Below are 24,561 nucleotides of genomic sequence, written 5' to 3' on the forward strand. Positions count from 1 at the left end.
TTTATCAACCGCTTAAAGTCCACTGTACAGAAAGAAATACTCTACATCATTGGTCTGTGTTTTTTGACACAATTACAATTAGTGAAATCTAGCCCCTTTCATAATTAAAAGATGTATAAAGGAATTACGCAACATTTTTGAAATGACTCTAAAATTCAAACAATTGCTACCAACACCTAACTATGGACCATCAAGAAACCTACACGTGTCCTCGGTGACCCCACTCCTCCACCGTGCCTATATGCCCTGGTCCTTGGCCGATGTTGCTTAGACTACGGATGAGCGAATCTATACATTTGTTCTTAAAGGGAACCTGTCATGAGAAACAAACAACTACCAGTATGTTGTCAAGTAGTTGAACAGCTTCTAGATCATGTCTCTTTTATGACCCAGCTTGGTGGCATCATCCAGAAAATCAACTTTGAAGTAAAAAAAAAAAAATCAACTTTGAAGTAGATGTATAAAGTCAGGTAGGCGGAGATTTTAACACTGAAGTCAAGCTCTCCGTGCCTCTGAACACCTCCTCATGCACGGGACTTCAGGATACCTGATCAATGATTTCCCTGGATGCAGGACTACCAACTACTAGTGAGCATTCTAAGGCAGGGAGAGCTTGACTTCAGTGTCAAAATCTCTGCCTACCTGACCTTATACATGTAACTTATGTCACCCTTCTAATGCGATTTTCTGGATGATGCCACCACAAAGAAACATCACCTACAAGCTGCTCGACAACATACTGCTAGTGGTCTATTAGGCAAATTTCTGATGACAGGTTCCATTTAAATTCAAAAAGCACCTGCAATTTTTAAGTGCAACTGAATCTTACCTGCTTCACTCATCCATCCCTTAAATCAGGGAGAGGGGGATGGGCATAAAAAAAATTACATTTTTTTTTTCCTTCTACAAATCGTAAAAAATTAGATGGCAACTTTTCATGAAAATCCTGCGTTTTAGAGGACTATAGGTGTTATGCAAATTTCCAGGACAACTTGAGCAACGTTGTTTTGGAGTAAATAGATTCAGACTCGAACTAAACCTTTAGAAAAATTTGGGGTATCAAATCTTGGATGATTCACTCATTTCTAACCATGTCCTGTCTGGCACTGAAAAGATGTGAGATGGCATCAAATATGGACAGGTTTCCCCAAGTGTCTCCCTTAGGGATGAATTCCTCCAAACTGACCATCTGTTGTCCGACGAGGATTCGGAGCTGCCGCGATTCACTAAGATCGTGCATCCAATTTCCTGCATGTGTTGCTTCCCCGCTGAGGTCCGCCGGAGTTCACCTTCTTCTTCCCGGTGCATGTGAGTGCTGATCTTGCGACACAATTTGGTTTTTAAATTCCGCGGTTTGTCCCGAATCAGTCGGGTTGTCCGACGGCCACGCCCCCCAATGCGCCACAATCCGATTGCGTGCGCCAAAAACCCGGGGCAATTCAGCGCAAAACGGAAAAATTCGGGAAACACGATGGAAATGCTTCCGACACATGTGCCCCTTTGTGTCTGACTTCATCAGCAATTTTCTATATTGTCTACAAATCCCATTAGCATCCACCCCCCCCCTCTAGTCTTCTAAGACCTTGACCTTTGTGGTCGCCTCCCCATTGGATGCTATGTTAGTTCTGTGTTGATGTATGTGCGCTGCCTTTTCCCATACTTCTAGATTTTGCCCTTTTAGTTCTTGTTCTCAAGCTACATATAGATTCTGCTGCATTCATTCTCCCCAAGGCTCCAAATCCCTAGCAACAGTATCCAAAGTCTGCCCCACATAGCAACTAGCGGAGAGAGGTCACCTCACACAGAGAGACTCCGAGATCTAATCGCTTATACCAGTAATGGATTCATGATTTTGAAAAAAAATAAAGAAATAAAAATTTTTAACTCCTTAACGTTACATACAATGTGCAAAAAAAATAATAATTTTTGAAAGATCTATTAAGTGCATCAAAATCTAATTTATAAAGAGGAAAAAATAACTTTCAATAATGATAATTCTGAATATAAAAGTCTATGCAATAAAGTGCAAAATAGAAAAAAAAATTCAAACAGAAAAATCACAATAGAAAATAAAAATATAAAAATAAAAAACTCTGAAATAAAAGGATGGAAATACAATGTAGAACTCCTCTCCTTTATGTATGTTACTTGATGATTGATTATTTCAAGGCTCGAAGGCCAATTTTCACCTTCCCATCAAGCTTCATTTACGCTAGTTTCCAAGGTAACGCCGAAACCGACGCATCAGCCTAGTTTCCGTATCCTAGCAAAATGTAATTTTATCATTCAAAACAAGAGAAAAATATACCCAGTCTCCATGGAGAGATGTTCTGAAAGAATTTTCATTTGCCCATTTCCTCCTATAGTCTAAAAAAAAAAAAAATAATAATCTATTTAGCGTAATTAGAGGCGATGTCTTGAATGAATGGTATGCTTTCTATATCACCCACCGCGGATGTAATAGGAGCACTGAAAACAGAGGACGCGTTAAGCTACTGCGAAGGATATTTTTACGAAGGAATTCCATTCAATAAAATATTAACGACTTGTATTTTTCGGACTATAAGGCGCACCGGATTATAAGGCGCACCATCAATAAATGCCTGCTAAAATGTCTAGGTTCATATATAAGGCGCACCGGATTATAAGGCGCACCTGATTATAAGGATAAGTGACCAGCAGGTGTCAGACCTGTGCACAGTACAAGGCAGCTGTTGTCTGTAAGTACGGTTCATATATAAGGCGCACTGGACTATAAGGCCGACGTATATATACGGCCGATATACATCCCCCCATACACTTCTATGGGCTCACGTACATTGTCCTATCTTTCTAAGTGATATGGCGCGGTGTGCTGTATAGTCCTATGGAGAGGGGAGACCTCCAACATCACCCCAGTCATTTCTCTCCATGTCTTCTGTAGAGAGGACCCCGAACCAGCAGGTTGGGCCATAACGGACCTCCTTATGTGAAATCTAGCGACATATGGATAGAAAAATCACATCCAAAAAGGAAGGAAAAAAAAGGGACTGTATTTTTACAAAAACAACCAATCCATAATAACAAAGTCTGGCCTAAAGTGACATCATCCAAAAATCCATATTTTTATTTTTTTTGTTCAACTTGGATACAAGAGAGAAAGATTCTATAGAACGTATTTAAACGGGACCCTCGCATTACGGAGATTAGCGCAATGATTGCATTGTCGTAATCGAGTCCCAGCTGCACATATAAACTTATCATATGGACAGCTGGAGACCTCATCAATCAGAGCCACTGTCACAGATTCCTGACCTGGATTCGGAGACTATTTATATGTAAATGAAGTCTTTCTGAATGTACTTAAAAAAAAATGTCCCCGTTGTGTGCTCTCAAGTTATTTGTCTCCAGGAATGTGAGCCCTTGTGGCTTCCTATGTCCTCTGGAAGCTTTTCAAGATGCGGCTTCTATAAATTATTTAACCAAACATCCATTCGGCTCAACATGTACACTTCTCCGTTTTCCACCAAAAAGGAACAAACTGTGAGTGTCAGAGCAAGGAGGAATAAAATAAAACCAGCTGCATAGGTTTCAGCTCTACCCGACATGACCGCAGGAAGAGGAGGCACAGACCGGCTTTTTTTTCTTAAAGGATACATGAAGCTTTTATTTATTGCTACAATGGAATTACAAATAAAAGGCTTTGTTGCGTTTGTTGATAAATAAGGTGACGCAGTGTTATGCCTTTCCACAAATACAAGTCGTATGTAATTGCCCCTGTTGCTTGCCTCTTCCAATTTATGACTACAGAATAGAGATGCACCATTTCTTTGTAGTCTGTAACCATAGAGACACACACGTTTGCATGGGAGCTCTATACACGAAGTAGGAAGAGTAGATTTTTAAATTAAGACACATAGGGGCACATTAACTAAGGGTCCGAACGCCGCCTATTCATTGGGTTTCCCGAATATTTCTGCTTTGCACCGAATTGCCCCGGGATTTTGGCGCACGCGTTCGGATTGTGGCGCATCGGCGCCGGCTTTCACGCGAAAGAAATCGGGGGGCGTCGGGAAAAAAAAAACGAGGGATTCGGAAAAACCACGGAATTTAAAAAACGATTTGTGTCGCAAGATCACGCAATTACATGCACCGGGAAGAAGAAGGTGAACTCTGGCGGACCTCGGCGTAGCAGAGACACCTGCTGGATATCGGGCGCACGACCTTCGTGAATCCGAACCCGAATCCTCGTCGGACAACTCGCGGCAGGATCGCGACTGGACTGGGTAAGTAAATGTGCCCCAAAGTCAATGCGGGGCATTTACAAAAAGTGTCGGTGTCTGCATTGGCTTCGTTACCGACCATCTCTTGGAAAGAAGATGCACATGTAATATTGTAGAGTTGTGCACATACATTTGTGGCACAGAGACCATTTTCTGTCCCTGGGACCAAAATCTGTCCCGAGCACCAGAAATGTGTCCAACTGTCGGAGAACAGGCAATAGAACTGTTTTGTGTCCCTGCTAGACCAAATTTCTTTTGGTCTACTTTCCGCCAGTTTACAGCGGCCAAAAATGGCTGCGACACATATTAATTGTGTCCAAGTTTCCACTCTGGCAAAGCCACGCCCCTTTTCGGAGAAGAGTCAGAGCTGGCGGAAAAAGTCATTTTTTCTGGAGCCGCCAGCTAATAAATAGGTCGGAGAGCAGAAGATGCGGTGAGAGCACCACAAAACTGGCGGAAACGCCATAGTAAATGTCCCCCAATGGCTTTTTTAATGCTGATACTTTCAATTGATAGATGGGCGTTACAAATGTTTAGGCCGGCGGCACATGTGGTGTTTTGAACCCATTTTTGGGCCGTTTTTAAGCAGTCAGTTAAAAAACGCATGCGTTTTTTGAAAACGCATCAGTTTTTGAGCCGTTTTAATCAAGATAATTGGTAAAACCGGTAAAAAATGGACGCGTTTTCAAAAAACTGCATGCATTATTTAACGGACTGCTTAAAAACGGCCCAAAAACGGGTTCAAAACGCCACATGTGCTGCCGGCCTCAGACTGCAGTTAAAGGGGTTTTTCCACAAAACAAGTTAGGCCCTATCCACAGGATTGGGCCCAACTTGATGAGACCCCCACAGATCACAGGGATGAGGATCCGATGGGGTCCCAGGCTCCTCCATCGGACCCCTCCTCATTCCTCAAGGTTAACGGAGCAGGCAGAGATTACCGAGCGTGGTAATCTTCTTATATTTGTTTTCCATGGCCTCCTTCCTTCTAAAATCTACTCTTAAAATTATGCTGATCAAAAGCAGATTTTAGAAGGCAGGAGGCCATGGAAAACAAATATATTTAGATTACCACAGTCGCCGTGCCTGGATCTATAATTTCCCTGGTTTGTCATGATGGATTTTGTTGGTAGATGAGGGGAGTTGTCCCGAATAGAAATTTTCTTGCTTTTACGGTCCCTAGGCGACGTTAAAAGAACAAAGAACCTATACAGGCAATCCCCTACTTAAGAACACCCGACTTACAGACGACCCCTTGTTACAAACGGACCTCTGGAAGTTGGTAATTACTGTACTTTAGCCTTAGGCTACAATAATCAGCTGTAACAGTTATCACAGGTGTCTGTAATGAAGATTTATTGTTAATCCTGGTTCTTATGGCAACTCAAAAGTTCTAAAATCCAATTTGCAGAGACCAAAAAAAATTTGGCTGGGGTTACAATAATAAAATATACAGTTCCAACTTACATACAAATTCAACTTAAGAACAAACCTACAGAACCTATTCTATACTGTCTGTATTTAAATCTGCCCCTACCTGTTGGAATACTTCAGGTCGACAGTGTGAACCCGATACAGCACGATGAAGGCTGCACAGGGGGCAATGTCACCGCCGAGCCTCTGTAAGTGACCATGAATGATGGGGGTGCTGTGCTGCACCGGAAGAAAGGACTGAAGTCACAGGTGGTGTAGAAATAACAACGCCCCATTCCCTAAAAAAAAAAAACCTTTAATTTATAGCAAGTTCAGGGCGGCATAGTTTGAGCCTAAAATTTGGTCCCAATTCAACACTGAAGTCACACCTCCTTACTGAAAGGCTACACAAAAAATGTCCCATGTTCCAAAAACCTTCTTTTTGGTGCATTCATGTAATAAATAAGTGTAAAAGATTTGATCCCTATAAGGCAGTGATGGCGAACCTTTTAGCGGCCGGGTGCCAAAAAGACACCCGAAACCCCCCTTATTTATCGCGAGGTGCCAACCAAAAATTAAGGCAGTAACTTACTGTTCTTCAACAATCATACTGGCCTCCTGAGGACAGCAACACAGTAGAAAGATGGAAAATTTGCATCATTTTAGCTTCCTTCCAGTGTCCCTCTGTAGACCTGTAGGGGCCAGCAGAAGGTCCTCCACTGATAATTCGACCCTGTCTACACATTCTCCCTCTTCCTAAAATCCCAAGTAGCAAAGTAAGTATCAAAATATGACTGAAAGCAGCATCTTTTAAGTTGCTCGGAACTGCAGGAAGATTCTTTGAGTCCTGTCTGGTGTGGTGGGTGATGGCCCAGGTGCCCACAGAAAGGGCTCTGAGTGCCGCCTCTGGTACCCGTGCCATAGGTTCGCCACCACTGCTATAAGGCATCTCTAAACCCTACTTAAACTAAAGTAGTTACCCCCTTAAATTGCCTCGAATTATATAGAATGCCAAGCTCTAGTCTTTGTAATTACATACAATATATCTTATTAATTCTTCTCTAACAGAGAGTGTATATAACAGGGCTTGTATTTCAGGGCTAATGGTTATTGGAATCTAGAATATTAGACTTGATCATTATTGCAGACAGGGATATAAAAAAAAAAGAAGTCAAAGCCCGTTCTCCGTTTTTTTACCACTATACTAATTAAGCAAATTAGGGTTTGAGATTTTGCATCTGGCAGCGCGCCAACGCGTTCCCGGATCTATCTGCGTAGCTAGACGGCAAGAAATTGCATCTCTCATTGGACACATGGAAAGGCAGAACGCATGGGAAACAGACCAAGGCTGGAAATTAGAAAAAACAAATCTCCGCACTGATTAACCTATTCCTGTTCTCTGATTGACAGATGTGGGAAATTCACTTTTTTTTTTTTTTTTTATGTTCTGGCTGCTGTGTACTGTGGGATTTGGTCTTCAGTAAAATATTCATGACTCATTCACATTTAGTTAAGCCCAAGAAATGATGATGAAGTAAAGTTAAAAAGTCCACTGGTACCAAATACACAACTAAGGCCCCTTGCACACAAACGTTTTTAAGCAGCTGTTTGCTACTCGTGTTAATACACATTCACTTCTATGGGCACTATGGTGTTGGCGAGACGGGCGGCCACAACATCATAAAGTAACATATAAGTCCATATATACTCGAGTATAAGCCTAGTTTTTCAGCACAAATAAAAAATGTGCTGAAAACCCAAACTCGGCTTATACTGGAGTAAAAAAAAAACCATCAAAACTCACCTTTCCGGCTTCCCCCACTGCTGGCTATATACTGGGGCAGGGGGCTGGCTATATACTACGGGATATGGGCTGGCAGGCTATACACTTGGGGGCCGGGGCTGGTTATATACTATGGGGCAGGGTCCAGCAGGCTATATAATGGGGAGGCTGTGACCAATGCATTTCCAACCCTCGGCTTATACTCGAGTCAAAAGGTTTTCCAAGGTTTTTGTGATAAAATTAGGGGCTTATACTCGAATATACACGATACTTTGGACAGATTTATGGCGTGGCCATTGGGCTTCCTGTGGAGAGGGGCAAGGAGCGTTCACTACCCCACTACTAATTCTCGACCCAGCAGCGTCCTACACCCATGCATTGCCCGGGTGAGCACACGGCTGTGTTCAATGGGCCTAAATGTAAGAGTGACTGCGGGGAATAATCTGTATTGGTTTAATTAGAGTCCAGTTTTAAATAAAGCATATAATAATATTAATAATAATTCCTTTATTATTAATATCTGGACAAAATCCTTCATCAGACCCTAACACCAATCATAAAATTAGGCATTGACCTTGTTATTCTTATGTGGCGCGGCTGGTAACCCGCTATGACCTCCCATATCTTTTGAAGATCTTCTTTATATGAAGGCATTCACTTACCCATATATCATATCCCCCTATCCATGGGATAAGATGTAGAGCAGTGGAGATCATACTCTTGGGACCCCCATTGATCATTAGAACGGTGGGAGGACAAGGGATCACCACTGATCTACAATGTATTGCTAATCTTATAGATCTGTTGTCTTGTTAGGATGAAAGGCCAAGGTCGCACCAGTTATTAGTATGTTATTTACATAGTCACAAAGTCTATACGGTTGAAAATAAAAGACACTTGTCCATCAAGTTCCCCTAAGGAAGGGAAGGGCTTGGATGAGGAAGGGATTTAAGGGAAACAATTCTATATAACATAACCATCAATGTTATTTAGGTGTAAAAAGGCATCTAGACCCGTCTTGAAGCTCTCTGCTGTCCCTGCTGTGACCAGCGCCTGAGGCAGGCTATTCCACAGATTGACAGTTCTCATAGTAAATAAGCCCTGTCGCCTCCGGTGATTAAACCTTGTTTTCTCCAGACGGAGACAGTGCCCCCTCGTCTTTTGATTTGATTTAACCTGGAACAACTTACCACCATATTTTTGTATGGACCATTCATAAATTTATATAAATTAATTATTTCCCTCGTAGTCGTCTCTTTTCCAGACTAAATAAATATCTTTTCTCTTAACTTTCTCCATACCCCTTATTTTTATGTTATTATATTCCGTCCAATGTTCAAAGATATTAGAAGTCTTACAAATTACTAATGGCTTCCATTAGATACTTCTGTATCTGAGATTTGTGTGGAATATTGGATGAAAAGTTCAGCATTGTGCCCCCCCCCCCCTTTACAAATAACATGGGCCATTTAAAGTCCATTTAAATCACTGGACATTTTCATTAATAGATTAGTCTTCCGTTATGAAAGTTTTAGTGATGAAAGATAATAAAGGAGGTCTAAATGGAGGTGTAAACTGGGCCGATTCCAGGGATTACCAATTTGTCCAACTATTGTATAAGGATTTTAAGCAATTAATCGCTTGCAATGGCCACCATTTATGACATGATCATCAGATAGTAAGGGCAGCACGGTGGCTGAGTGGGTAGCACTTCTGCCTTGCAGCGCTGGTGTCCTGGGTTTTAGTCCCACCCAGGTCAACATCAGCAAAGAGTTTGTATGTTCTCTCCGTGTTTGTGTGGGTTTCCTCCGGGTCCTCCTGTTTCCTCCCATCCTCCAAAACATACTGGTAGGTTGTTTAGATTGTGAGCCCCTTGGGGACAGGGACAGATTTGTCATGCTTTGTGCAGCGCTGCGTAATCTGTGCGCGCTATATAAATAAATAATTATTAATATTATTATTTAGATAGTAGGAGTAGTGCATGATCAGCCAAATTATCAAGCCACAGAAAACTACTTAAGAAGTATTGATCCGTGAAGTCCCTTAAGTTGTCAGGGTTAATCGATATGGACAAACCTAAGACTGACCAGCTCCATTTTGGAATGGGAAGCCTAACTTGAGTATCTCTAGATTAATTTATTTAACACCATTACAACAAGAAAATTGAAACAAAAATAAATAAATTAAAAATATTAAAACATCAATACAAAAGAAAAAAGCACAGATACACGACATCACACAGAGTGCACCGGGACAACATAATAAACAATACAAAAGCCACAAACATTTCCTTCTACAACAGCGATAAACACCACAACGCGCCAACTTCATGTTTGTCAAGTCTTGTGAATCCTACAGCAGGTTTTCTTCAGACCCAACAAATGTTCTGCCAAAAAAACTGAGACACGGGATACGGGAAGCAATTCCGATCTAAAATTATGACTCTGAGGCCCGAAAGGGAGTTTTGCTCAATTATTATTGGCAAGATCTTTTCTTCTTGTATGCATGTTATTGCTGCCACAAGATTCACATGTGAGAGCAGGACCATCTGGCTTCCCTATCCTTGGGAATTCCGTATGCTCATTTGTTTAGAAGAACCAGAAGTCAGGAAGTCTTCATGTTCAACCGAGTCGGCGTTAACACTTCACATCTTCACAGCTCTAAAGTATAGAGTACAGTCGGTCCCCTTCTTAAGAACACCCGACTTACAGACGACCCCTATTTACAAACGGACCTCTGGATATTGGTAATTTACTATACTTTAGCCTTAGGCTACAGAAATCAGCTGTAACAGTTATCACAGGCGTCTGTAATCCAGATTTATTGTTTATCCTGGTGCTTATGACAACCCAACATTTTTTAAATCCAATTGTCATGCAGACCCAAAACATTTTGCCTGGAGCTACAATTATGAAGTATACAGTTCCGACTTACATACAAATTCAACTTAAGTACAAAGTTAAAGAACCTATCTTGTATGTAACCCGGGGACTGCCTGTATTACAAAAGTTTACCCCTATCTCCTGCACTATTCTATATGCAATTTTGTTAAACTTTACACTTTTAAGGCAATGTTCACACGTTATTGTATATGTCTAAATGAGGACTAAATCTGCAGTAACTTATGCAATGAAAGTTTGTGTTACACCTCATCTATACATTGCAGAAAAAGACTGAAAAGCATCTGGTCCGTCAGATTTTAATGAAGATAATCCCTGTCCAAACAAAATATGGAAATACCGCAACGCAAATTCCTTCTACAAACCCCGACCTTGGGTACACAGCCTCATGGTCCAGGAAAGACCACCATGGTTGGTCGCTAGAGGGCATTTAGATATCTACAACTTTATATCAAAGTAATTTAAAGAGAGGCCCAAGACGTAAGAAATTCTGAGAGATAGGGTGACTAGGATAGCTTCTTGTCCATGTAACAAATTAACGGATAACCATCCAATCAGATACTTAAGTTCTCCTGCACATGTTATGCAGATCAGAGACTGCTGGATCTGAGAAGTTCAAGCGTCGAAAGTTAAAATTGGGCTCAAGATGGACAAAAAATAATCAGACGGGTATTTTTTTTATCAATTAAGTAATAGATATCAGAAAGGCAGCAGTCTGACCCCCGCCGTCCCCACCGGTCAGCGCTCCTGTAAGTGCAGTTTCTGATTCGCAAGTCTGTGATATCACATGATCATTTTGGGCTTCATCTGCAACTCCGAGCACAGCCACTAGGCAATAAACTTTGTCGACTTTGAAGAAGCTGCAGAAGTTGTCAAAACGCTTAGGTTCCTTCAAACCATTGATATACTTTATTTTTTTAAGATCCTGGATTGCCCCATTGAAGGGTATCTACCACCTCCCCAAAACATTATAATCAGCTGACAGCATGTTGTAAACAAATGCACCACATACCTTAATAATTTCTGTCCATTATGCAATTTCCACGATATTACCAGTTTAATCTGTATGCTAATGAGAAAGTTGGTGCACCACGGGGGTGGGGGGTGTCCCTTGCACCACGGGGGTGGGGGGTGTCCCTTGCACCACGGGGGTGGGGGGTGTCCCTTGCACCACGGGGGTGGGGGGTGTCCCTTGCACCACGGGGGTGGGGGGTGTCCCTTGCACCACGGGGGTGGGGGGTGTCCCTTGCACCACGGGGGTGGGGGGTGTCCCTTGCACCACGGGGGTGGGGGGTGTCCCTTGCACCACGGGGGTGGGGGGTGTCCCTTGCACCACGGGGGTGGGGGGTGTCCCTTGCACCACGGGGGTGGGGGGTGTCCCTTGCACCACGGGGGTGGGGGGTGTCCCTTGCACCACGGGGGTGGGGGGTGTCCCTTGCACCACGGGGGTGGGGGGTGTCCCCTGCACCACGGGGGTGGGGGGTGTCCCCTGCACCACGGGGGTGGGGGGTGTCCCTTGCACCACGGGGGTGGGGGGTGTCCTTTGCACCACGGGGGTGGGGGGTGTCCCTTGCACCCAGGCTGCTCACAACACAACCCTCCATCTTATCTAATAGAAATGGTAGCAGTCCAGGCAGTAATATTAGTGATCTGTGTGCTGAGTACACGTCCAAGTGCACAAACTGCTCAATTTGCATATTCACAAAAACGGGAATTTCTCAGAAACATCACAATGGAGAGAAATAATACTGAATGAATTTCGGGGATTCGGTACACCCTTTAAAATGTGTGCAAATCATATATAAAAAGATGCAACTTTAAAGTTTCTATACGGGAAATAGTTTATACAAGACTTTCGGAACAGCTGCTCCAGTCCTACAGTTTATGGTTAACACCTTCTCTAAAATACAAAAAAAAAAACAAAAAAAAAAAAACACCATCGAGAAATTTGGAGTGGAATTTGTACATTTCCGTACTTGAGACTGGGCTTTAGAACAATAAAACATCACTGGTCTCCTATTCCCGTTGCTACAATACTGATACAATTTCTCTTATAGATCCAGGCTATTGTGTCTGAAAAACCCAGACACAATGGCTAAGCCAGCAAGAAAAGAACAGGTTCTGTAAAGTAATACACCTGCAGACTATCACCTCTGCTAAAAGTGAAAACATCTGCACAGAAGCATTAACAGCAGGCACTGTATATAAAGCTGCACTGCACAGATATGGATTGTACCTGGAGCGGAACAATTCAGAATTTCATAATGTGCTACTTACATATTCTTTCACATTCTTCGTCTTCACAGCCTTGTAGGAGTTGTAAGCCGGGTACAGCATACCAAACACCAGCCTGCAGAGGAAGGGGCACAGGGGGTATGGTTAGAGCAGAGTCAAGAGAATATTAAATTTTATATATATATATATATATATATATATATATATATACAGTGGTTGAGTGAGTAGCACTTCAGCCTTGCAGCGCTGGGGTCCTGGGATCGATTCCCACCCAGGTCAACATCTGCAAAGAGTTTGTATGTTCTCTCCGTGTTTGTGTGGGTTTCCTCCGGGTCCTCCGGTTTCCTCCCACACTCCAAAACATACTGTTAGATTGTGAGCCCCATGGGGACAGGGACCAATTTGGAAAGCTTTGTGCAGCGCTGCGTAATCTGTGTGCGCTATATAAATATGCACATGTGCTGCACCGTACCGCTCCCGTAGGGCGCCCATTGCCGTCTATGAGGGACATATATCGTCAGCCGTATAAATGTCCCCCATACGGCAGTGTGAACGTAGCCTTAACGTGGTTACATCTGGTGACAAGTTCCCTGTCCAACTACCCTTGCTGTGCGTAATAAGGTCACATAAAAATACACCGAAATTCTCTCAAAATTTCTCAAATTCTCAAATTTTATCCTCCAGGAATGTGGGCCCCTAAGTTTCCATTCTTGCCAACAAATTGGTGCATGTTAATTTCATTACTTTAGGATAAACCCCCAAAATCCTAGAGAACCTTAAAAAAATATACCGTATTTTTCAGACTATAAGGCGCACCACCAATAAATGCCTGCTAAAATGTCTAGGTTCATATATAAGGTGCACCGGATCATAAGGATGAATGACCAGCAGGTGGCAGACCTGTGCACAGTTCCAGGCAGCTCTTGTCTGTAAGTACGGTTCATGTATAAGGCGCACTGGACTATAAGGCGCACCATTGATTTCTGAGAAAATCAAAGGATTTTTTGTGTGCCTTATAGTCCGAAAAATATGGTAAAATACATTTTCTTTTTCACCCCATTGTCTTTCAAGCTCCATCTACTGCCGTCTGAGAACCAGGAGAGAACAGGAACAGAACCCACACTCATCCAGAGCCGCCAGACCAGGAAGGAAGGAAACGGTTGTAATCTCAAATCATAAACTTTTCCCTTTTCATTCCTTCCCTCCACCACATCGCCCCCCGTGACACCCGGCACATGAAACAAGCCAATGTTCTAGAAGAGAAATATGTATATATATTGCTTGCAGACAATAAGTCAAGGATCTTATAAACCAACAGGAACAAAAGAATTTTTTATTTTTTTTTTTAAATACAATCTGGAAGCGGGTTTCAGCTGAATCTAATTTATTACGTTCTGTTCCGCACTGTGAGATTTATGGCGAGTCTTGCTTGGCCATGTCTGCCAGTAAAATGCCCTGCTTTCAGTTTCCCGGCTGCGCACAGCAATTAATGTCGCGTTCTTCCACTGCAGCCTAACCTTAAAAAACCTTGACAGTGTGTTCTTAAAGAAACGTACAGGGAATTTCGCTCCTGAAGTGTCACTTTTATAAATTACCGGGGGCTTCCATATAATTATGACACTTCTATATGCAAATAACCCGCAACGTAAACATAAACTACTTATATGCTAATGACAGGTTTACTGTCTTTTTAATAATAAAAGTACTGATGGCTCCTCGGTGGGGAAGCGGGGGAAGCGGGAGAAGGAAAGGAGGGGGGGGGGGGGCTATACGAAGGTTTACTCGCCTTCTTCATCAAAGGTAAATAACATTTAATAAAAAGGCTTTAGGGGTGCGTTCACACATTCAGTATTTATGATGCAGTTTTTGAAGCCAAAGGCAGGTATGGATCAGAACTTATCATGGAGATGTGTACTACTGCTCCTCTTTTGGACATAAAAAACTGCATCTGAAAAACTGCACATACCCTAAAAACTTACCATCTAATCAGCATGTATTTTAATAATAATAGTAATTCTTTATATAGCGCACACAGATTACGCAGCGCTGCACAAAGCATGTCAAATTGGTCCCTGTCCCCATGGGGCTCACAATCTTAACAACCTAACAGTATGTTTTGGAGTGTGGGAGGAAACCGGAGGACCCAGAGGAAACCCACGCGAACACAGAGAGAACATACAAACTCTTTGCAGATGTGGACCTAGGTGGGATTTAAACCCAGGACCCCCGCGCTGCAAAGTTAGATCCAGGCACTGTGACTTTGATAATTGTCTCAGATTTGTCATTCATGGCCGCCTTCCTTCTAAAAATCAACTTTTAAAATGATGCTAATTTGGGGTGTGAGATTATAGCAGGCAGAAGTAGGGGGAAGTGTTGGGTGAGCAAAGGGGGAGACAGTGAAGTCAAAGTATGGAGGGGTGCTGGTAATGGCTCACAGAGTCCTTCCCTCAGGTTCATTAGCATAATTTTAAAAATTGATTTAGAAGGAAGGAGGCTGTGGATAACAAATATAAGACTATTAGTTCCACAGTCACGGTGCCTGGATCTATGAGTAATGTCCCTGGTTTATCCGGATGGATTGTGATGGTAGATTTCCTTTAAGGGTACATTCACACAGCGGTATGCCCGTGTGCTGGAGAGGAGGAGGAGGCAGCCCCTCCTCCCTCCATAGAGAATAGCGGCGCACGGCCGCACACACGCCAAAAGATAGAGCATGCTCTATCTTTTTGCGGTGTGCGGGCCAGATCGGTGCCACACGTGTGGCAACGCATCTGCGCCGCGCCACTATTGCCGTCTATGGGGACGTACATGCGGCCGCATGTACGTCCCCGCAGACGGCCATGTGAATGTGCCCTAAGAGTACGGTTCAGCTCACTACTGCAGGGTCAATTACACAATCTATTATCAAATAGCGGCCGTTTCCCTTTTTAATAACAGAAGTGATACAGAAGTCAATGGGGAACTTCCGTTTTTCGTTACCATTACGCTCTCCTGAAACGTTAAAGTGCAAGAGAATTCCCTGATGCAGATTGGTTTTACCCCAATTTAAATAAGAAGAAATAATTCTAGCCTAACCCCTTTCAGTTATTTATCACCTCCCTAGAACGGAGGACACACTGCCGATCAGCTACTTGATGAAACTGCAGTATCTTGAAGAACGTAAGCAAACGCACCTAATAATTTACATATCCGAAGACCGGGAGAAACAAAAGCAGCGCTTACTGCAACACCTAACCGGAAGGGATGCCACCATATGCCCAATGGCCTCTGAACAGACAAATCCAAAGTTTTGGTTTCTATTTTTTTAAAAACGTAAAATAAAGTTATGCAGAGCCTCCTGTGATCCCCAGATATAGACTTTTCTTTCTCTGCTGCCTCTACATCCACCAATGCACTGACAAGTATGGTTTATTTTCTGGTTGTCCACTGACAGCACTTCCCCCCACCTATACATATACCGTATTTTTCGGACTATAAGGCTAAAACGTCTTGGTTCATATATAATGTGCACCTGATTATAAGGCGCACCTGATTATAAGGATGAATGACCAGCAGGTGGCAGACCTGTGCACAGTACAAGGCAGCTGTTGTCTGTATGTACGGTTCATATATAAGGCGCACTGGACTATAAGGTGCACCTTTGATTTATGAGAAAATCAAAGGATCTTTTGTGCGCCTTGTAGTCCGAAAAATACGGTAGTATGTGCATTCCCTTTTAGTGGAAATTCATTGAACCCAAAATCAAGATCTGCCATCAGGTGGCCATTTATACAGAGGGATTTGCTACGTCCTATACAATGTCATATAGGATCTTTGCCAATGCACGAGCTCCAAAGTGAACTTTATGGAAATCCAGCCGTGGATATTTTCATTGTCAATAGTCTCCCATTAACTCCCCAGTCACATCTCCATTAATAGAGGCCAGACTGATCCTGTATTTTATATACCGTACATTTTGTCTACCCTTTTTATTGCAAATCACATCCATAGAATATTAATGCTGCAAGCAACAAAATCCATCAGCCGGCAGCTCCGCTTGTATTTAAAGCATCATTTTAAAACTCCCTATAAACATCGACATTACAACGCAATTAAACCACAACTTCTTTATCACAAGGCTTTCATTTTATGTTCCCTCTTCCTGCAAAACTGCTGACACCAGCAAAACAAAACCACAAGCATCACAAAACCAGTGTCACAATTACCCAAGCGTTCCGGAGGTCCCAGCATGACCAGAGGACAACTACCGCGGTACCGCCAACTACTGCCGGTGGTCTATCCAAGTACCGCCATAATATATTCTGCGCAGCAAACTCTTACATCAATTCCTGCCCCCAACCAGGCTCCAATCTAATCTTCTATGCTATAGACATGTACAAAGGTAAATTCCCCTGCAAAACAATTAACAAAAATCTTTTTCGGAATGCAAGAGGAAACCGGGATCCACCCAGAGAAATTCCAGAAAACAAGTGGCAAACGTAGAAAATCCATGCGCTCAATTATCCAGGTAGAAGACACATAGCAGGTCCGGGTGCTCCTTGCTGCAAAGGCAACAATTTGTCATTTCGCACACAAGGATTTCACACGGAGAGAATTCTACAGAACAAAAAGATCTGAGGATTCATGTATCAAGACCAAAATTCCAATAACTATATCGTGGATAGCAAACAAACGACAATCTACTGTCTCAAATCTAATTTTCTTAGTAGTTCCAGAGGTAGATTCCTGGTGCTTTCCTCATCCCTACTCCGGTTTTACTATTTATTGGATTTGTACCAATATGTTTTACTGGTTTATTTCATTTATATGTAAATTAGCTGCAGAGACCATTCGGGTCATGGAGTGGCCGCTGTGAGGTCCTGAGCTTACGATTCCCCATGACCCGAGTAGCCGCTGTGAGCTCCTGAGCTTAGGATCCTCCATGACCCGAGTAGCCGCTGTGAGCTCCGGGGCTTTGGATCCTCCATGACCTGAGAAGCCTCTGTGAGCTCCGGGGCTTAGGATCCTCCATGACCCGAGTAGCCTCTGTAAGCTCCGGGGCTTAGGATCCTCCATGAGCAAAGTAGCCGCTGTGAGCTCCTGGGCTTAGGATCCTCCATGGTCCGAGTCGCCTCTGTGAGCTCCTGGGCTTAGGATCCTCCATGGCCCGAGTCGCCTCTGTGAGCTCCTGGGCTTAGGATCCTCCGTGGCCCGAGTCGCCTCTGTGAGCTCCTGGGCTTAGGATCCTCCGTGGCCCGAGTAGCCGCTGTGAGCTCCTGGGCCCAGGATCCTCCATGACCCCAGTAGCCGCTGTGAGCTCCTGGGCTTAGGATCCTCCATGGCCCGAGTAGCCCTGCATATCCGCCTTCTTGTGCCTCGGTGCTGGTCCTGAACGCTAAGAGTTCTGTACAGGCACAGTGGCTCCCATTACGCTGCTGGGTAGAAAGGAACTCTGCACATGGGCAGAAATTGATGGGAAGTCCGGGATCATTAGACTTCTGGCCCCTGAACAGCTCCCCATTAAATATATAATAGGGAGCTGCAGTCAGCCAGTCACCGTGCTCCAAAATACTTTTAACCCCTCACAGGGGACCAGGAGCACAAGTGGCATGGATGCGCTGATGGCAGCTCTGCAGAGGCTTTTTGGGTTGTGGAGTAGCCTTAACCTTGGGATCTCACAGAGACTACTCCACACCCCGGGTAGCCTGCGCTGCCAAGTTGCATATAAAAGGATTTTAAAAGTACAGGCAGAATTCCAATAAATGGTAAACTCATCATAGGGATGAGGAAAGAATCATTTTTTAAATCCATCCACCCATTCATAAGTAATGGTCCCCGGAATTGTCTATGTGACTAGGAAAATCTCATGTCAACCAAGGGAGCGATATCCTTATATTTTCACATACTACATAGATACACCCCACCCACGTGGCTAGTACAAGCTACGTTCCATGTACAGGCAGTCCCCTACTTAAGAACACCCAACTTACATACGACCCATAAGAAAAAAAAAACAAAAAAAAAAAAACAAGAAAAGTGAAAAAAAAATCTATACCTAGTGATTTCAGTAGAAGGAATAGGGCTTAGAGGAAACCTGTCTACTACTAGTATGTGGTCAAGCAGCGGAACACCTTCCAGGTCGTGTTTTTCTTGTGTGGTGGAATCATTGACAAAATCTACTTTGACGTGAGATGCAAGTTGCTTGTATTAAGTCAAGGAGGCGGCGATTTTAACACTGAAGTCAAGCTCTCTCTTCAACAGAATGTCCCCTTTACTGTGAATGATTGTCAATTACATTCAGAGACCTCACTAACCAGATCTCCGGAAGTCCGATGCACAATGTCAATCACAAAGGAGGAGCCACTGAAAGCTCCCCACCTTGACTTCAGTGTTCTCTCCTCCTCCTTGACTTTATACAACCAATTTACATCTCACTTCAAAGTGGATTTTATGGATGAGGTCACTGAACCAAGAAAGAAAAAAAAAAACAATAACTAGAAGGTGTTATGCTGTTTGACAATATTCTGGTAGTGGTTTATTAGGTCAATCGCTGATGACAGGTTCCCTTTAACAACATTATCCTAATGCAAACTAGACAGAGAGGGTTGTCTGTTGTCTTGCAGCCAAAAACAACGCAGTGAGGAGAAGTAGAGGTCTTTATTGATTTTTTTACAGTATTTTTTGGACTGTAAGGCGCACCATCAATAAATGCCTGCTAAAACATCTAGGTTCATATATAAGGCGCACCTGATTATAAGGATGAATGACCAGCAGGTGGCAGACCTGTGCACAGTACAAGGCAGCTGTTGTCTCTAAGTACGGTTCATATATAAGGCGACACTGGACTATAAGGCGCACCTTTGATTTCTGCAGAAAATCAAAGGATTTTTTGTGCGCCTTATAGTCTGAAAAATACAGTATATTTGTGTATGAAACTGGACCAAGGGAAGGAGGAGATGAAGTAAAGAAGAGCTTGTATATTTCCTTTATTACCATTAGTCCCCTTTCCCTCATAATTAGCAGGTTACGGCAGGCCGTCAGCTTAGGACAAGCTATTCCATTGAGCGTGCTACAGTATTTACTTAGTTTCACAATAAAGCTTAATGGATTACAGATGTATACAGTTAATGCGCCTGTTGCCAAAAAGATCCTCGGACAGAGGTCGGCGCTGCAGCACGGATTATGGGAAAATTTCGTACACATATTGCAAAGCTACAATGAGGATTGTGGTCAGATGAAAGAAAATTTGCAATTTTTGGTCTTTAAAGGACATCTACAATCAGGATTATCGATTATAAACCAAGTACACTTACATGCTGGTGTGTGCCCCCTTTGTCAGGATCCGCTCTTCTTTTAGCTTTTTATTCCTTTGTTTTTATGAAAAAAGGCTTCAAAATGAGCCTCCATAGAAGTTAATGGAGCCAGGAGCCCCTCAGGCTCATTTGCATAGCTTTTAAAGCAGATTTTCTTAGAAATTGAGGGCATAAGAAGTTAAAAGAATAGCATAACCTGACAAAGGGGGCACACACCAGCATGTAAGTGTAGTTGGTTTATAATCCATGATCCCGATGGTAGATTTCCTTTAATCCCAGCCATGTATGAACTTTCCCGATTGCCAGTCTAGTCTTGTAGCCTTCATTTCCAGGAGCGCGTGAAAATAACAGCCTACAGAAAGAGACAACGGTAGGCCACAGCACTGAACGCTACGTGCCAAAACGAAAGCCATTGTTTCCGATCGGGAAGCGCTCCAAAGCAAATTCAATTTCAAAACAAAAATTCAAAAACACATAATTATCCCCATCAAAACGTATGCGCAGTTTGTAAACACAACACAACTTCCTAATTCCGGCTCGCCGCGCCGATATCACGTTTGCTTTTTCTTGCCCTTGCAATCTTATTTTCTTTTCCTCTCCAGCGGTTCAGACGAGGAAGGTCCACCCGAGCCTTCAATTCACTCGTCTGCTGTTGCTTTGGCAACTCGAGAAATAGCACAGCAACAACAGATTGTAATTCACGGCCATAGGAAGCGGCGCAGAGATTGCAGTTGGCCAGACGCCAGCCTTTCTGTTTTCATCTACGTGGGGGGGATGGGGAAATAAAAAGGTGAAAAGAGAAAAAATAAAAGCAAAAACAAAACAAAAAAAGACTCAAACAAGCTAAAAAGCAACAGTATAAAGAAAAAAAAAAAAAAGTTTAGTGGAAAATATATTGCACACAAAAAAAAAACCTTCCGTTCTAGGTGCTCCAAAAGTATCATTTTGGCAAGGAAGCGTTTAGAGAGCGAGATAGATCCATATTTAGTAGGATAGGTGATGAAAGCCACATTCAGACAGAACATTAAAACAGAAATACCCCCCAAAAATCTAGTTCTAGCAATGAAGGGTTTGTTTAAACATGAATGGTGAAAATTAGAATGACCATTGCCACCACTTATGTCTAGTTGGACTCTTCTCTCTGTGAACCCCACCCCTTTATTGTGACTGACAGCTCTGTGTCATGTTGGCACATTGCAACATATATACGTGGAATATATATATATATACACTGTCTCCAAAGGGTTCGCCATGACTGCCCTATGGATTCATTAGATATAGCCACCTCACCTCCATGGATTCCTTATGTACAGCCTAATGTGGGCCCCCCCAGCAGTCCTGGGGCCTGGCACTTGCCTGGATATATCTATCACAGCTGGAATAAATAGATCAACATGGACCTTGTTGACTACAACCTGGTCCGTCAGAAAGTCTGAAATTCTTGATGGACCTATGATGGCAGCCTAACTGTTGTAGAAGAACAACCTGATGAGCAGACTGCAGGTTTCGACATAAGAAACCAAAAAGACATGCAAGAGTCCACACTATGGGATGCTTCATTAAAGGGGTTTTCCCATCTGAGCATGCACACTTAATTTAATTCATTTGCCACATGTAAACATTTCTTCAATTGGATGTTATTAAAAAAAAATGTTACTGTTTCTCATAAATGTGGCCATGTTGTCCCTTAGAAACGAGATAGCTTCTTTGGATACGACCACCTTACATTTCGGCAGCTGTGGCCAGACATGTGCTATTGAGTCCTGCCTGACCTCCTGGCTCCAGCGATCATTACCACAGGACGGCTGCGGGACCTGCATTAACTCCCAGACATTTCATATACAAGAACCTTTTGTGTCTTTGTGCAATCACCCCAGCAGAGGTGGTCGTATCCAAGAAACAAAGTCTTGTTTTCTAAGGGACCATATCACTACATTTACGAGAAACTATCTTCACACAGGTAAAAAAAAAAAAATTAATAACATCTAATTGAAGAAATGTTTCTATATGGCAGATTAACTAAAAACTAAAATGTGAATGCCCAGATGAGAATACCCCTTTAAGATTTTACAGCTCGGGTGACAGGTAAAGTAATTATCCACAGACTACAGAAATTAACAAATTTCTCCAAATCCCACAGAGCTCTGCTATCCAAGATCCACCAAAAAAAAAAAAAAAAAAAAAAAACTGGTATTAATGAATAATTAACTAATAAATAAACCTACATTTACAAGTAGAATTATTTAATACGGTAAAGCGCAATCTGCTAAGCGCCACATATTAGGATCCATTATATATGCGAGCAGCATCACAGGCGCAGATTTCTCGCCGCTCGTCATTACACGACTTGTCATTTATCTCCGCAGCTCAGAATACCGGATCTGCTCAATATCTCAGACGCCTCACAGAGAAGGGGCATATTACCACCAGACATTGCGGAGGCATGGATTTAAGAAAAATAGGGATATAAATTACGGAAAACTATTTCTATACATATACAAAAAATATATAGTGGACCTCCCAGAACCTATTTTTGCCGAGGCAGAATAGCCATCCAGCCAAATTTTGCCACATTACTGACTCTTAGTTAAATTCGGCATGTTTCGAAAGGCAAGTCTTTTTGGTCTTTTAGTTAAATTTTTTATTGGAGCCTATTAAAATCTACACACGTGTCATAGACCGACGCGATTCGCCTTACACGATCTCAATCATAGTCTTAGAAAAAAAAAAAGAATTAAAAACAAAAGAAATTACAAGGTTTTTTTGGACACCAAAGCCGGGCAAATAAACCTTGCAGGAATATACAGAATCTTTTGGTTTGCTATAAGCCCCTATATTATGAAATGCTGAGAGCCCATTGGTTTGTACAGTTTCCATGGCAATCGTATAAACCCCCTCCGGGCGAACCTCATACAGAAGGAATATTATAATTAGGTCTTCTTCAGCCGGCTGAGATCCATAGAATTGCAACATGAACACAAACATTGATTTTAGCCGTGGGCTAGCCATTGTTTCATCTGCTAGCAGCCTCACACATTTTAATGGCCTCATAGACAAGGATGTGTTCCATGGTCCAATGTAGGAGCCCTCTGCCCGAGCGGCATGTTATAGAGCAGGTCCAGGGGCTCAGGCAGTCTTCTTTTATTGTTGCATGGGCCACAGCTGCAGCCTGTGTGTCTGTGTCTCAGTCTCCTCGTGTATTTTTCATCTACTACACACCATCCCCTCCCTCCACTGCCTGCTCAATGCACAGGACAGGAAGTGAGGAGGAGGGAGGGAGCTGGAGGAGTATGGAGGAGAATGCAAATATGTTTTCCAAGGCGTTAAATGGAAAATAATGCCTCCTTTGGCTACCTTGATAGGCAGCCCCCTTAACATCAAGTATGACCTACAAGAAGTCTAATAACATAATGAGGGATTAAGCCAAACCAGTCTATCTATTCCAGAAGGAACAGACTCCCAACTGTAGACAGCACGGTTTCAACCTGATTGGGTCTCCTCAGTACAGTGTAGGGAACAGGTTTGGCTGTGTGAGAGGCTATTGACTAGGGTCAGACAGTAGGTGATCTCCTTTAAGAGAGATTGCCAATTAAGGCCACCTTAAAGGCATGTGGAGACTTAAAGCCATAGATGCTCCACTCTTCAAGGAGAACACCTACTGTCTGACCCTAGTCAGTAGCCTCTCATATAGCCAAACCAGTTCCCTACGCTGTACTGAAGATATGCAACCACATCAAAACAGCTCTGTGTACAGTTGGGAGTCGGTTCCTTCTGGAATAGATAGACTGGTTTTGGCTTAATCCTACACCATGTTATTAGACTTCTTGTAGGTCATACTTGGTGTTAAGGGGACTGCCTTTCAAGGTAGCAAACAGATGCATTGTTTTCCATTTAACACTTTGGAAAACATATTTGCATTCTTCCCAGAATTCCCTAGTGGAGCATCTATGGCTCCAAGTCTCCACTTGCCTTTAAGGTGGCCTTAATTGGCAATCTTTATCTGCCCAACTCTACAATTTCATATTGTTCCCCTGCTAAAATACTCCTTAAAAATACTCAATATTTTTGGGCAGAGTAAAAATACGCCTTTTGAGCCCGGCCTCTGGATGAAACCATCTAAAAAAATAAAACTTTAAATAGACCCGGGAACAGGGGGGGTTATTGTTGACTACTAAGCTCCATTTTTCTATTCCCATCAAATATCAGGCTGGTCACGAGAGTAATAGAAAATGAAATGAGGCTGTGCGTAGCCTTACAGAAGGGGGGGTTGGGACATATCCAGCTGTGTGCACTTACCCCCCAGAAGGATTGAACAGTAGCAGTAGACCGTACACGATTGATGAGGATGTTCAGGGTGTTCCCCCAGTAAATTCACTGTCCTTATATGGACAATTACACAGTGTACAATCAGCAGAGGCCAGAGAGGGATGCAATAGTTTGTATCTGTGCCTCACTGCCTCCAAAGACCTCTGCTCAACAGAAGGGAGCAAGATGGAAAGACACAGTTACCCAGACGGAATGACATAGTACACTGTGCAAATGGATGCAAGTATATGTCTACGCTAGACATATATGCTGGGAGCTTTCCTGGTATCCCAAAAACAACATGTAACGTAACATAAATAACGTAAATTGCAATATTACCAACATTAATATTCTAACACACCTTTAGGAAT

At 42.8% G+C, this 24,561-nt stretch overlaps 1 protein-coding gene across 1 annotated transcript in view; it reads right to left on the reverse strand.

Moving 5' to 3' along the window:
- The window catches only part of REEP3 (receptor accessory protein 3), a 118,053-nt gene that overhangs the window by 60,696 nt on the left and 32,796 nt on the right, over positions 1-24,561 (reverse strand). The window contains exon 2 of the mRNA XM_072130850.1: positions 12,636-12,708. Within this exon, the coding sequence (XP_071986951.1) occupies positions 12,636-12,708 (73 nt within the window). The remainder of the gene's footprint in view (positions 1-12,635; positions 12,709-24,561) is intronic.

Source organism: Engystomops pustulosus, chromosome 11 (assembly GCF_040894005.1).
Source record: "Engystomops pustulosus chromosome 11, aEngPut4.maternal, whole genome shotgun sequence".
In the NCBI taxonomy this organism is placed as follows: domain Eukaryota; kingdom Metazoa; phylum Chordata; class Amphibia; order Anura; family Leptodactylidae; genus Engystomops; species Engystomops pustulosus.